General features: G+C 43.9%; 1 protein-coding gene across 1 annotated transcript; it reads right to left on the bottom strand.

Annotated features, from left to right (window-relative positions):
• Nucleotides 1-264: 264 nt before the first annotated feature.
• lrrc3ca (leucine rich repeat containing 3Ca) lies at nt 265-12,929 on the bottom strand. The gene is made up of 2 exons (XM_064923926.1): nt 12,628-12,929; nt 265-1,612 (listed from the first exon to the last, which is right to left on the bottom strand). Exon 2 carries the CDS (start codon nt 1,527-1,529, stop codon nt 735-737), a length of 795 nt encoding a protein of 264 aa, XP_064779998.1. The 5' UTR covers nt 1,530-1,612; nt 12,628-12,929; the 3' UTR covers nt 265-734.
• Between the last annotated feature and the right edge of the window lie 1,691 nt (nt 12,930-14,620).

The raw sequence follows: 14,620 nt of genomic DNA on the forward strand, positions 1-14,620 counted from the left end.
CGGGTTTCCTGTTCAGCCCTTTTACTACACAGTGCATAACAGCAATGCAGCTTGTATGTGTACTGTTTTATAGTGGTGTGTGGATCAATCAGATCTCTGAGCCTTTTACCGGTTGGAGCGTTTCATTGATTAATGATTCATGTGTATCATTCTAGTACAGTGGCCTGAACACATTATAGGCAGATTCAACTGATGGTCCAGTTGACATATGCACATACATTCGCTTAGTTTCTTGGAGGTAAAATAAGACCATTTGCACCAACGATAATTTAAAAAAGAAACCCATGGAATACATTGTTTATTGTAAAGAACTACATTTCACTGTTTATGGACTGCGTATACTATATGGATGTTGTATGGAAAACAATAATTGTACATGGAAGGATACGGAGTGACAGAGTTATTCATAGTGTGTTGCTATCCTGTTGTTCTGTTTGCTGTTTTTATATGGCCAAAGGACCCTTCACAGGCACAATTTTGATAATGGGCCACTCCTGGTTCAATTATTAATCTGGGTTATGTACGGTGCCCAGGTCTGGATGGGCTTCCTGCATATATGGACACATCCTAGTGCCGCTGTGGCACCCACCTAAAAGCCAGACAGAACTCTCCTTGGCTGGCACTGAATGGCCTGAAGTGTGGGTGCAGCCAGGTTACGGCCCTATAATAACCACCTCCTCTGGCAGACTTAGCCCTCCAGCCTAAGCCCCCATCTGGGCTCTCCTGGTCCTGGGCTATACCATAGTGCTGACAGTAGAAGAGGCCTCGGATGGGCCCGGCTTGGTGGGCAGAGACTTGAGGTACTCCAGGTGGCGGCGGGCGTCCTCCGTGTTGTGCCGGACATAGTAGACCAGGTAGGAGATGACCATGGTGAACCACCCGAACATGGTGACCAGCATGGCCACGTCCGTGGTCTTCTTCATCACCACGCACAGGTCCAGGTCCTGGGCCAGCAGGAAGGGCACACCCTCCGCCCCCACGTCGGGCGGATCCGACGTCTCGCACACGATGCCGGTCAGCGAGAGGGGCTCCAGGTCAATGTGGGGCATGGACATCTGCAGGCTGCAGTCGCAGTGCCACGGGTTATTGGTCAGGTTGGCGCGCGCCCGCAGCCCCTCAAAGGCCTCAGGGTTAAAGTTGACCAATTTGTTGGAAGACAAGTCCAGGAAGGTGAGCGAGGGCCCCAGGCTCCTGAAGGCCCCTCGCTCCAGCTTGGCCAGCTCGTTGTTGGAGAGGTCCAGCTCGCTGAGCAGGGGCAGACCCTGGAAAGCATTGCTGGGGACCTCGGTGAGCAGGTTGAAGTCCAGGTAGATGCGCCGTGTGTCATTGGGTAGGTCCTGGGGGATCTCCGTGAGACGCAGGTTGCTGCAGCGCACCGTCTTTCCACGGTCGTCGCTCTCAGAGCAGTAGCAGCCCTGGGAGCAGCTGGTGGCGGCGTGGTGGAAGCAGGTCATCAGCACCACGCTGTGCAGCAGCAGACACATGACCACCGAATGGCGCAGTAGCCACCCGCTTGCCAGCAGGTGCATGGTGGGATATGGGCATGCTCCAGGGAAGACCAACCTGGGCGAAGGGGCGGAGCCAGTGTCAACCTCCCCAATAGCTGTCAAGCCTATGGAGAAACAGGAAGCATGATTGGTGGAGGGGAGACAACACAACCCACTGATAGGAGAGGTACAATTGTTGCAATTGGTCACCAACCATGCAAAACATTTATTATAAATAGATGTGTTACTTCAAACACAGATGCAGGATAACTAGTGTAAATGTGGTGAGGAGGTGGAGGGATCTTGCGGTCTTGTTCAGCACAGTTGGCTGACTAAACCATGTTAATACTTACAGCTTTCAGGAAAACATAAGGATAAAAAAGTGCTCTTGCACTGGCAAAAACACACAAGCAAAAAGTGCTCTTGCACTGGCAAAAACACACAAGCAAAAAATGCTCTTGCACTGGCAAAAACACACAAGCAAAAAGTGCTTTGGTGTCAGTGAGACTGATAATTGACATCCCTGCAGTGCTGGCTTATTTCAGCAGGTAGCCTAGTGGTTAGAGCGTTGGACTAGTTACCGAAAGGTTGCAAGATCGAATCCCCCCGAGCTGACAAGGTAAAAATCTGTTCTTCTGCCCATGAACAAGGCAGTTAACCCACTGTTCCTAGGCCATCACTGAAAATAAGAATTTGTTCTTAACCATCTTGCCTAGTTAAATAATAGGTCAAATAAAGTAAAAATATATATTTTTTTCAGTGCATCAAATTGAATCAAGCTTTATTTATAAAGCACATTTCAGACATTGAGTGCAACAAAATGTGCTTTAACAGGGAAAAAAAAACCCAAATGAAAATAAAAGCTGAAATATTTACTACACAACAAAAATAAGACAACAACAAAAAGAATGACACACTGAACAACTAAAAAGCACTCTGAGGAAAAGCGAAGCTAACAATGAAGAGATCTCTTTTTAAATATGCCCACAGTTTCAGCTCCCCTCAGGTTCTCTGGCAGGCTATTCCAGAGGCTGGGGGCATAATAACCTCTCCATGCTTCTTGGTCCGAGGCTTTGGGATAGTGAGAAGGCCAGTGCCAGATGACCTGAAGGAACTACTGGGTCCATATCTTAAAAGCATGTTTGACATGTATTGGGCTGCACAATCGTGGATTGATTTAAAAACCAATAGAAAAACCTTAAAATTATTCTAAAACTAACAGGCAGCCAGTGCAGAGACCTGTGTAAAACCAGTGTAATGTGTGCACTTTGTCTGGTCTTGGTCAGTACCCGTGCTGCAGCATTCTGTATGTTTTTTAGTTGACCGGTGGCTTTCTTGGGAAGACCAGACAGGAGAGCATTAAAGTAGTCAAGCCTGCTTGTAATAAAAACATGGATGAGTCTGTATCAGTCAGAGAGAAACAGCTGCACCTTGGCAATGTGGTAAAAAGCTATTTTGTGATTTGAAATTGAGTTTAGAATCTAAAATAACAACTATCTTTATTGCGCATGAATTAAAATGTGCAGCCAGATTCTCTCTCTGTGCTTTGGCTCCAACAATAAGTACTTCGGCCTTGTCTTGTGAGCAATCCAAATATTTAAATCACTAATACAGTCGAATCATTTATCCATGGAGTTAAAATCCTCTGGTGATACAGAAATGTAAAGTCGTGTATCGTCTGCGTAGCAGTGGAAATCAATGCTGTGCTTTCTGATGACGCTGTCAAGGGAAAACATCAGTGGCGGTCAGTGCCGTTTAAGATGGAGGATGATTTATTTTTTTCATGAGCATGGCCTTCTTTCTATTAAAGCATATTGGATGACTCATTCATATTCCATTCACCCAGCTCAATGTAACAGCATTTTTTTGTATACCCATCATGAGGTTGTTACAGCCTAGCCAATGAATGACAGTTTACAATGTAGGTGCACACAGGTCGAGACACAAATTTGAGGTGACAGACAGTGACATTCAATACCGCCTTGCACACTCCTGCCAGCATCGAGCTGATATGCGGTGTAATCATTAGTCCAACAGTTGCAAACAAGAGTTTCTATTGGACAAATTCAGGTATGTTTATCCCCATTTTGTTCCGTTTGCATCCTTTTAAGAATCGTTTTTCAACATCAACGGTGGAATGAATGTCACGCATAAACACAGTTCACTTTCATAGCAACCACGTTGTATCCCTTCTCGCATCTATGCACTCTCCTCCTCTCACCTCTTCCCTTTGATTGTGGACTTCAATGCACAACACATCAGCTGTATGTGACCAGGCAAAAAGAAACACTACACACAACTAACATCGTTGTCACCATACTAGCTAAAGTAACAACTAACGATAATGGCGCCGGAGGAGATGGCTGCTGTTTTACAGCCCCCTAAACAAATTGTGCTATTGTGTGTGTTTTTTCACGTTATTTGTTACTTATTTTGTACATAATGTTTTTGCCACCGTCTCTTATGACCATAAAGAGCTTCTAGATATCACGACAGTGATTACTCACCCCGTACTGGAAGAAGATTATTTTTCTTTAATGAGATGGATGCAAAGGATTTTCTCCAGACACCCAACAAAGCCCTCATCCCAGTCATTCGCAGGAGAAAGAGACAGAGATATCTGGGACGCATGTCTGGGTGCCTTTAAGGATTCGACGGCGAGTGGGTAATCTTTCTTTACCATCGGTCATATTAGCCAACGTACAATCATTTGATAATAAAATAGACGAACTGCGAGCATGTATATCCTACCAAAGGGACATTTAAAAACTGTAATATCTTATGTTTCACCGAGTCGTAGCTAAACGACGACATGAATGACATACAGCTGGTGGGTTTTATGCTTTTTCGGCAGGATAGAACAGCAGCCTCTGGTAAGACAAGGGGTCAAAGGAAGTCTCAAGTTTTTGCTCGCCTGAAGTAGAGTATCTCATGATAAGCTGTAGACCACACTATTTACTAAGAGAGTTTTCATCTATATTCTTTGTAGCTGTCTATTTACCACCACAAACCGATTCTGGCACTAAGACCGCACTCAATGAGCTGTATACGGTCATAAGCAAACAGGAAAATGCTCATCCAGATGCGGTGCTCCTAGTGGCCGGGGACTTAAATCTGTCTTACCAAATTTCTTTCAGCATGTGAAATGTGCAACCAGAGAGAGAAAAAAACAATGGACCACCTTTACTCCAAACACAGATACATGTACTAAGCTCTCCCTCGACCTCCATTTGGCAAATCTGACCATTATTCTATCCTCCTGATCCTGCTTACAAGCAAAAACTTAAGCAGGGAGCACCAATAACTCGGTCAATAAAAAAAATTGTCAGATGAAGCAGATGCTAAACTACAGGACTGTTTTACTAGCACAGACTGGAATATGTTCCAGGATTATTCCGATGGCATTGAGGAGTACACCACATCAGTCATTGGCTTCATCAATAAGTGCATCGATGACGTCGTCCCCACAGTGACTTTACGTACATACTAGAGGTCGACCGATTTATGTTTTTTTCAACGCCGATACCGATTATTGGAGGACCAAAAAAAGCCGATACCGATTAATCGGCCAATTGTTGTATTTATTTATTTGTAATAATGACAATTACAACAATACTGAATGGACACTTATTTTAACTTAATATAATACATCAATACAATCAATTTAGCCTCAAATAAATAATGAAACATGTTCAATTTGGTTTAAATAATGCAAAACAAAGTGTTGGAGAAGAAAGTAATGTGCCAATATGCAATATGTGCAATGTACTGTATGTGCCATGTAAAATATGTGCCATGTAAGAAAGCTAACGTTTAAGTTCCTTGCTCAGAACATGAGAACATATGAAAGTTGGTGGTTCCTTTTAACATGAGACTTCAATATTCCAAGGTAAGAGGTTTTAGGTTGTAGTTAATATAGTATTTATAGGACTATTTCTCTCTATACCATTTGTATTTCATATACCTTTGACTATTGGATGATCTTATAGGCACTATAGTATTGCCAGTGTAACAGTATAGCTTCCGTCCCCCTCCTCGCCCCTACCTGGGCTCGAACCAGGAACACATCGACAACAGCCAACATTGAAGCAGCATTACCCATCGCTCCACAAAAGCCGCGGCCCTTGCAGCGCAAGGGGAATAACTACTCCAAATCTAAAAGCGAGTGACGTTTGAAACAGTATTAGCGCACACCCAGCTAACTAGCTGGCCATTTCACATGGGTTACACCAGCCAATAGGCTGATAGGCTTGAAGTCATAAACAGTGATGTGCTTGCGAAGAGCTGCTGGCAAAACGCCCAAAAGTGCTGATTGAATGAATGATTACGGGCTTGCTGCTGCTCAGTCAGACTGCTCTATCACATCAGACTTAATTATAACATAATAACACACAGAAATACGAGCCTTTGGTCATTAATATGGTCGATTCCGGAAACTATAATTTCGAAAACAAAACGTTTATTATTTCAGTGAAAGACGGAACCGTTCGGTATTTTATCTAACGGGTGGCATCCCGTTAAATAAAGTCTAAATAATATAAGTCTAAATATTCTTGTTACATTGCACAACCTTCAATGTTATGTCATAATTACGTAAAATTCTGCCAAATTAGTTCGCAATGAGCCAGGCAGCCCAAACTGCTGCATATACCCTGACTCTGCGTGCAATGAACACAAGAGAAATAACACAATTTCACCTGGTTAATATTGCCTGCTAAACTGGATTAGTAGTTATAACTAGTGGTTATGATTGATTGTTTTTATAAGATCAGTTTAATGCTAGCTAGCAATTTACCTTGGCTTCTACTGCATTCGCGTAACAGGCAGGCTCCTCATGGAGTGCAAAGGTTAGAGCATTGGACTCGTTAACTGTACAGTTGCAAGATTGAATCCCCTGAGCTGACAAGGTGGAAATCTGTCGTTCTGCCCCTGAAAAAGGCAGTTAACACACCGTTCCTTGGCGGTCATTGAAAATAAGAATGTGCTCTTAACTGACTTGCCTAGTTAAATAAAAGGTATACAAAAATAATAATAATAATATTTTTTTTTTAAATCGGAGCCCAAAAATACAGATTTCCGATTGTTATGAAAACTTGAAATCGGCCCTAATTAATCGGCCATTCAGATTAATCGGTCGACCTCTAGTACATACCCCAACCAGAAGCCATGGATTACAGGTAACATCCGCACTGAGCTAAAGGCTAGACCTGCCACTTTCAAGGAGCGGGACTCTAACCCAGAAGCTTATAAGAAATCCCGCTATGCCCGCCGACTAACCATCAAACAGGCAAAGTGTCAATACAGGACTAAGATTGAGTCATACTACACTGGCTCATATGCTCGTGGCATGGCTTGCAAACTATTACAGACTACAAAAGGAAGCAAAGCCACGAGCTGCCAAGTGACATGAGCCTACCAGTCGAGCTAAATTACTTCTATGCTCGCTTCGAGGTAAGTAACACTGAAATTTGCTCTCCATAGCTGATGTGAGTAAGACCTTTAAACAGGTCAACATTCACAATGCAGCAGGGCCAGATGGATTACCAGGACGTGTACTCCAAGCATGCACTGACCAACTGGCAAGTGTCTTCACTGACATTTTCAACCTGTCCCTGACTGAGTTTGTAATACCAATATGTTTCAAGCAGACCACCATAGTCCATGTGCCCAAGAACACTAAGGTAAACTGTCTAAATGACTACCGACCCGTAGCACTCACGTCTTGAGCCATGAAGTGCTTTTAAAGGCTGGTCATGGCTCAAATCAACACCATTATCCCTGAAACCCTAGACCTAGACCCACTAATTCACATTCCGCCCTGACAGATCCACAGATGATGCAGTCTCTATTGCACTCCACACTGCCCTTTCCCACCTGGACAAAATGAACACCGATGTGAGAATACTATTCATTGACTACAGCTCAGTGTTTAACACCATAGTGCCCTCAAAGCTCATCACTAAGCTAAGGACCCTGGGACTAAACACCTCCCTCTGCAACTTGATCTGGGTGGTACACTTTGCACTCCGGTACTGCTTGCCATGCGGTAGTAGAGAGAACAGTCTATGACTGGGGTGGCTGGGATCTTTGACCATTTTTAGGGCCTTCCTCTGACACCGCGTGGTGTAGAGGTCCTGGATGGCAGGCAGCTTTGCCCCAGTGATGTACTGGGCCATACACACTACCCTCTGAAGTGCCTTGCGGTCGGAGGCCGAGCAATTGTCGTACCAGGCAGTGATGCAACCGGTCAGGATGCTCTCGATGTTGCATCTGTTGAACCTTTTGAGGATCTCAGGACCCATGCCAAATCTTTTTAGTTTCCTGAGGGGGAATAGACTTTGTTGTGCCCTCTTCACAACTGTCTTGGTGTGTTTGGACCCATCTTGTTTGTTGTTGATGTGGACACCAAGGAATTTGAAGCTCTCAACCTGCTCCACTACAGCCCCGTTGATGAGAATGGGGACGTGCTCAGTGCTCCTTTTCCTGTAGTCCACAATCATCTCCTTAGTCTTGATTATGTTGAGGGATAGGTTGTTATTCTGACACCACCCGGCCAGGTCTCTGACCTCCTCCCTATAGGCTGTCTCGTCATTGTCGGTGATCAGGCCTACACTGTTGTGTCTTCAGAAAACTTAATGATGGTGTTGGAGTCGTGCCATGCAGTCGTGGGTGAACAGGGAGTATAGGAGGGGACTGAGCACGCACCCCTGGGGAGCTCCAGTGTTGAGGGTCAGTGTGGCAGATGATGGGGCGGCCCATCAGGAAGTCCAGGATCCAGTTGCAGAGGGAGGTGTTTAGTCCCAGGTTCCTTAGCTTGGTGATGAGCTTTGAGGGTACTATGGTGTTGAACGCTGAGCTGTAGTCAATGAACAGCATTCTCACATAGGTGTTCCTTTTGTTCCAGGTGGAAATAACCAGGTCCAGAGTAGGGCGGGCCTAGCAACATGCTGGATAAAGTCCATAGAGCTTAAAATATTAATAAATTCAATGGCCTTGTAGTCAGTTTCTTGGTCAAGATTAATATTAAAATCACCCAACACAATGATTTTATCATAGTTCTCAAGGACAATAGACAATAGTTCAGATAAATCAGTAAAGAAAGTGGGGCGGTGCTTTGACGACCTACACAGGGTTATGGCCAGCACTGGTGGCTGACATTTAAACAGAATAGCATGATGCTCAAAAGACCCAAAGTCACCAAACAAAATGTCCTTACAGCTGAGAGCATTAGTAAAAATAGAGACTGTTCTCCCACCCTTTTTTGATAGAGTATGAAAAGCTGTAGGCCAGGGGGAGGCTTCAATAAGAGCGGCACTACAGTCTGATGACAGCCATGTTTCAACAAGGAACATGCAATCAACTTGGCATTCAGGGGCCTCCCGAGTGGCGCAGCGGTCAAATGCACTGCATCGCAGTGCTAGCTGCGTTACTACAGATCCTGGTTTGATACCAGGTTGTGTCGCAGCCGGCCGTGACCGGGAGACCCATGAGGCGACGCACAATTGGCCCATCTTTTCAGTTTCCTGAAGGGGAAAAGGTTTTGTCGTGACGTCTTCAGGACTGTCTTGGTATGTTTCGACCATGATAGTTTGTTGGTGATGTGGACACCAAGGAACTTGAAACTCTCGACCCGCTCCACTACAGCCTCGCCAATGTTAATGGAGGCCTGTTCGGCCCACATTTTCCTGTAGTCCAAAATCAGCTCCTTTGTCTTGCTCAAATTGAAGGAGAGGTTGTTGCCCTGGCACCACACTGCCAGTTCTCTGACCTCCTCCCTATAGGCCGCCTCATCATTGTCGGTGATCAGGCCTACCACGGGGCGGCAGCGTAGCCTAGTGGTTAGAGTGTTGGACTAGTAACCGAAAGGTTGCAAGTTCAAATCCCCGAGCTGACAAGGTACAAATCTGTCGTTCTGCCCCTGAACAGGCAGTTAACCCACTGTTCCTAGGCCGTCATTGAAAATAAGAACTTGTTCTTAACTGACTTGCCTAGTAAAATAAAGGTAAAATTAAAAAAAATACCACTGGTGTGTCGTCAGCAAACTTAATGAGGGTGTTGGCCACGCAGTCGTGGGTGAACAGGGAATACAGGAGGGGACTAAGTACACACCCCTGTGGGGCCCCAGTGTTAAGGATCAGCATGGCAGACGAGTTGTTGCCAACTCTTACCACCTGGGGGCGGCCCGTCAGAAAGGCCAGAGTCCTTAACTTAGTGATGAGCTTTGTGGGCACTATGGTGTTGAATGCTGAGCTGTAGTCAATGAACAGCATTCACACATAGGTGTTCCCTTTATCCAGGTGAGAAAGGGCAGTGTGGAGTGTGATTGAGATTGCATCATCTGTGGATCTGTGGATCTAGGGTGTCCGGGAGGATGCTGTTGATGTGTGAGCCATGATAGCCTAGGCCATGATAGCCTTTCAAAGCACTTCATGGCTACCGTGAGTGCCACGGTGCGGTAATCATTTAGGCAGGTTACCTTCGCTTACTTGGGCACAGGGACTATGGTGGTCTGCTTGAAACATGTAGGCATTACAGACTCGGTCAGAGAGAGGTTGAAAATGTCAGTGAACTTGACAGTTGAGTACGCGTCCTGGTAATCCGTCTGGCCCAGCGGCATTGTGAATGTTGACTTGTTTAAAGTTTTTGTTCACATCAGCTACTGATGTGAACTGTGTTCAGTAGGCTAATCCATAAACTGTTTACTCACTCAGAACCGGGGTCAGTGCAAACAACACTGAGCTAACAACTTGTTAATGAGTCCTGTAATTTACACTTTTTATTTAGCATGTAGGCCTCTAAAAAATAATCTGTCCTTTTACCCTAACACCCTTCATTAATACCTGAACACCAACCATTTGCTATCCCATTACTAATCCTCTTAAGGAAAAACTCACTTGACATGTATTTTGGCCACCCAACAGCATTGGAAGGCTACATGCTAAAGCTAAAAAAGGCAACAAAGGCAACCCAAACAGCCTTAGCATGTTGTGCTAGCAGCTATATCCTCTCCTGTAAAAAATAATTTAACTTAAACTCTCGGACTTCGTATGGTTCTTTAAAAATGCTGGAGACCAGAGCAAGATCCACTTACCAAGATTAAAACAACGAAATCGATCTCTAAGTACCACATGACCGGGGGAGTCGTCTAAATGACGCATCCTAACAAGTCTCATTGCAAGAGGCCAGACCAGTTGAAAGTTCAAGACCGTCCCTATCAGCCCTGACCTTCTTCTTTCAAAAGACACACTCAGATGAGTATCCCCATTTCTTTATTAAAGCCAAACAAAGAAGATATAGTGGAACAGCCCTGACTACAGATAAGAGAGAGAGAGAGAGAGAGAGAGAGAGAGAGATCTGAGGAAAATGGGTAACATGACAATGGAGAAGAACACAGAGGGAGGCCCACTGAAGAGAGATTAATGAGATGCATCGGAGGAAAGAGGGAGATATTAGCATGTCATGGACTGAGAAGGACAGCTGTTAATGAAAGGCGGAGGCTGGAGGGGTGATGGAGGGAAGGATGTGGTGATGGAGAGACGAAAGTGAGTGAGGGATAAAGCTATGGGACAACAAGAGAGAAAGAGCGCAACACCAACCTCATTAAATCAAATGATCAATAAAATCAGGTTAATTAAGCTATAAAGACATCAACAACCCAACTATAATTGACCTCTCCTGCGTTTAAATGTACACTGTGCTCAAGACAAGTGCCCAGAGGTCAGTTTTGGCAGTTCATAAATTGACTGCAGTCAATGTTAGAATAATAGGCTACATCTCAGGCACCAAGTGCGCAAGAGCAATAATTTTGATATGACGCAAATGTAGGACCTAACTCAGCAAAACCATTATAATCCCGAAGGAATAGAACTACAATGTCCTCAAAGCAAAGGATTGTCAAAGTTGTTCATGTATTATTTTGTTGTGATTGTTCATTGTATTATCATTCTGTCCAGACAACCAATGATAGACAAGTTAGGCCTATGTAGGTCATGAGGATGAGACACAGAAAGGGAGGTGAGGAGAGAGGAAGCACAGAAGAACAAATACAGCTGTGAGGGAAATATCTCAATGTTATGTTGAGATGCAGACACTTACATATGAGTCTAACCATATTACCATGCTCTCCCAACTCTGTCCCTATCCACTCCAATTATGTACAAATTTCAGTCGGTTTAGGGACTCCGATTATTATTGCCTGCCTGTCTGTCTGATTCCCATTGAAAGCCTTCATGCATTTATTCCCAAAATTATATATTATAGTACTGGTGCTTGCCTAGCCAGCCATGTGTTAGAGAAACAGGAACACACGTTTTCGTTAGAGGCCATCTAGGGTTCAAACAATAACAAAGTGCGCCACCCAGCCACTGTTTTAGTAAAGAGCGGAGGGATGGGCTGGAGAAATGTAACCACTCTCAAATGTATAGCCAGACCTATGAATCCAAGGACTGACCATGCTTAAATATCTTTTTTTTTCTCCCAAGAACCAAATGGGTACATATCCTTCATTTAAAAGTCAAAAAATCTATTTAGCAATATTGACCCTTTAAGCAGAACATCATTTTGATTAATCGACATGGCAATTTAGAGCTGCAGGAATGAATTTCCATTTTGAACTTGACCCCTGTGGTATCAACTAAAATTGAAGCAATAATTAAAGGATTAATAATCACGTGTATTATTTCAATTCAGTTCACTTTGAAGGGTATTCTGACATACAATACATTTATAAATACAAATTATTTTTAGGCTATTAATCTACTATTGTTACTTACACACATATTTTACCTGCACATTTTCTTTGGCGTAATAGTCACTATTTTCATTGTAAGCAACAAGCGTGTCAATAATAAACTCTTACTGGGTGTAGGCGAGACCAATGCCTCCTGGGGAATTGATAGCCTTTCGAAGTTAGTCTTCTATCTTGTCAGGCTAAATACGGTAGGTAATAAGCTATTGTTTGCCCCATTCTTCAACAAGCATTTTTGGAGCCTGAATGTATTAAACAAGCTGCAGTTATTTCCACAATCATAAAAGCCTTATTGTCGCCTATATCCCCGCATGCTGTGTTTAACAGTATATGTTAATGTATGTCTATGAAATGCATGCATTTTGAATAACATGCAGAAGATGCATTACTTACATCTTTAACGTTCTCCCCCTCCTTCGCATGGCGTGTGACACTCAACAGAATCACTTTAGTTTCAAGACGCCCACTTTCAAATCTTCAAAATAGATAATTATTCATTCCACTCCAAACTGGAATTCGGTCGCTTCCATGGGGTCCTCTGTTGAATATCGCCAAACCAACGGCGCGCAATGCACCTTGAATTGAGTGCTTGCTCAATGCAGCTTTTTAGTTTCCACGCAACCAGAAAACTAACATTGCTGTAGCCATCGGAAAATTGGCAGGGACACAACACGCGAGTGTACGACGCCTATGGAGGGTTTCATCCAAGTGTGATCCTGCCAATTATGAGAAATAATTATAGTGCAAGTGCAGCCACGGAGCGGAATATATTTTAGACACTGAAAAGACAACGTTTGGCTACTGACATCTGAAATCATTGTCCTAAGTGGGCACATAATGATGAAACTCCATTTGTTTGGTATTATACTCTTGTCTTCCAAGAGCTTGTGTTTTGACAAACAGTTTACAGATTTTAATATATATTTGAGTTGTATTAGAACACACACACATACAGACACACTCACACAGCCATTGATTCTCAATATAACTTATAAATGCCTCATGAGCTTAGTTCAACTGTCATTCCACATCAGAACCCAAGATATAAGCTCCTTTCTCTCCAATATTTGTAAATAAAGTCAATGTAAACAAACATTCTAAAGCTTCAAAACATGGTTCAAATTATCATTTTCATCTCATGGATGGTCAGTCCTTCCACCCATAGGTCCATCTATGAATTTGAGTGGTTACAGCCCCATCTCTGAGCTATTTACCAAAACACTGGCGGGGTCGCCACTTGTTATCGTTTGAACTGCAGATTGCCCTTTTAAGAAAGTGGGGTTTGACTAATCATGTTTGATCTGCAGGTTATTGTTTCAGTACTGTGTTGCCAGTGCTGTCTATCTTTGGCTGTCTCCGGGCCTCTTCCTGTGTGTTGCCAACCGATAAGGAAGCCATCCAATCAAAACCACACTGTGATAACAGACACAGGCTGGGGCCCAAGAGTGGCTGCCAAGCAAAAAGGGTATTAATGGAATTTAAATCAATCAAAGCACCCCACCTAAGTCCCCCTCAATGTCCCCTCAAACCATCAAATCAATGTCAATGACAGGATGTGTGTGTGAGACTGAGTTATGAATGTATGTTGCTTTTACAAAATAGCTCAAGAATAGACTTGATGGGATTTGTGATTTGTGTTTTATCACCTGGGAAGACTAAAGATGCTATTGTGTATGTATTGGCCACACAATTACAGTGCTCAGCGAGAGTGGATTATGTCGCTTTTCCTTGTCAATTAGGTATGGATTACATACGAGGATGAGCATACGAAGATGAAACAGCAGAAAATGCGACTAGTTTCTTATCATCGACAGGATACACGTCCCAAATGGCACCCTATTCCCTGTATGGTGCACTACGTAGGGAAAAGGGTGCCATTTGGGATGCAGCAGAGGGGAGAGGAGGAGATAGCAGCACTTCCAGTCAGTCAAATGCCTTGCCTTCATCTTCTGCATGCAGCATCAGATTACTTCAAAAGGCCCGCAATGGTGGATGTATGCATTCTGCATTAACAGAGTGTACCTAATAGTGGAGGCCGCTGAGGGGAGGACGGCTCATAATAACGTCTGGAACGGAGCAAATGGAATGGCATCAAACACCTGGAAACCAAGTGTTTGATGTTATTGATACTGTACCTTTCCACGTATTCCACTCCAGCCATTACCACGTGCCTGCCCTCCCCAATTAAGATGCCACCAACCTCCTGTGATACCTAATACTGATAGACTACACTCCAAGTGCTCCAACTCCTTCAAGTGAATCAAAGTTAATTCTCCCCTCTTTGATCCAATCAGCTGGGCCTCTAAGGAGGAAAAGTTGCCTGGATCGCTCCCATCAACATGGTGGTGCTGGAGTGCTGCTAAGTGTGAACTCAGCTGAGGTGCAT

The sequence above is a fragment of the Oncorhynchus masou genome, chromosome 18 (genome assembly GCF_036934945.1).
Source record: "Oncorhynchus masou masou isolate Uvic2021 chromosome 18, UVic_Omas_1.1, whole genome shotgun sequence".
Lineage (NCBI taxonomy): Eukaryota > Metazoa > Chordata > Actinopteri > Salmoniformes > Salmonidae > Oncorhynchus > Oncorhynchus masou.

Coding starts and splice junctions, on each gene's coding strand:
- lrrc3ca (XM_064923926.1), bottom strand. CDS start 1,529: ATGCACCTGCTGGCAAGCGGGTGGCTACTGCGCCATTCGGTGGTCATG.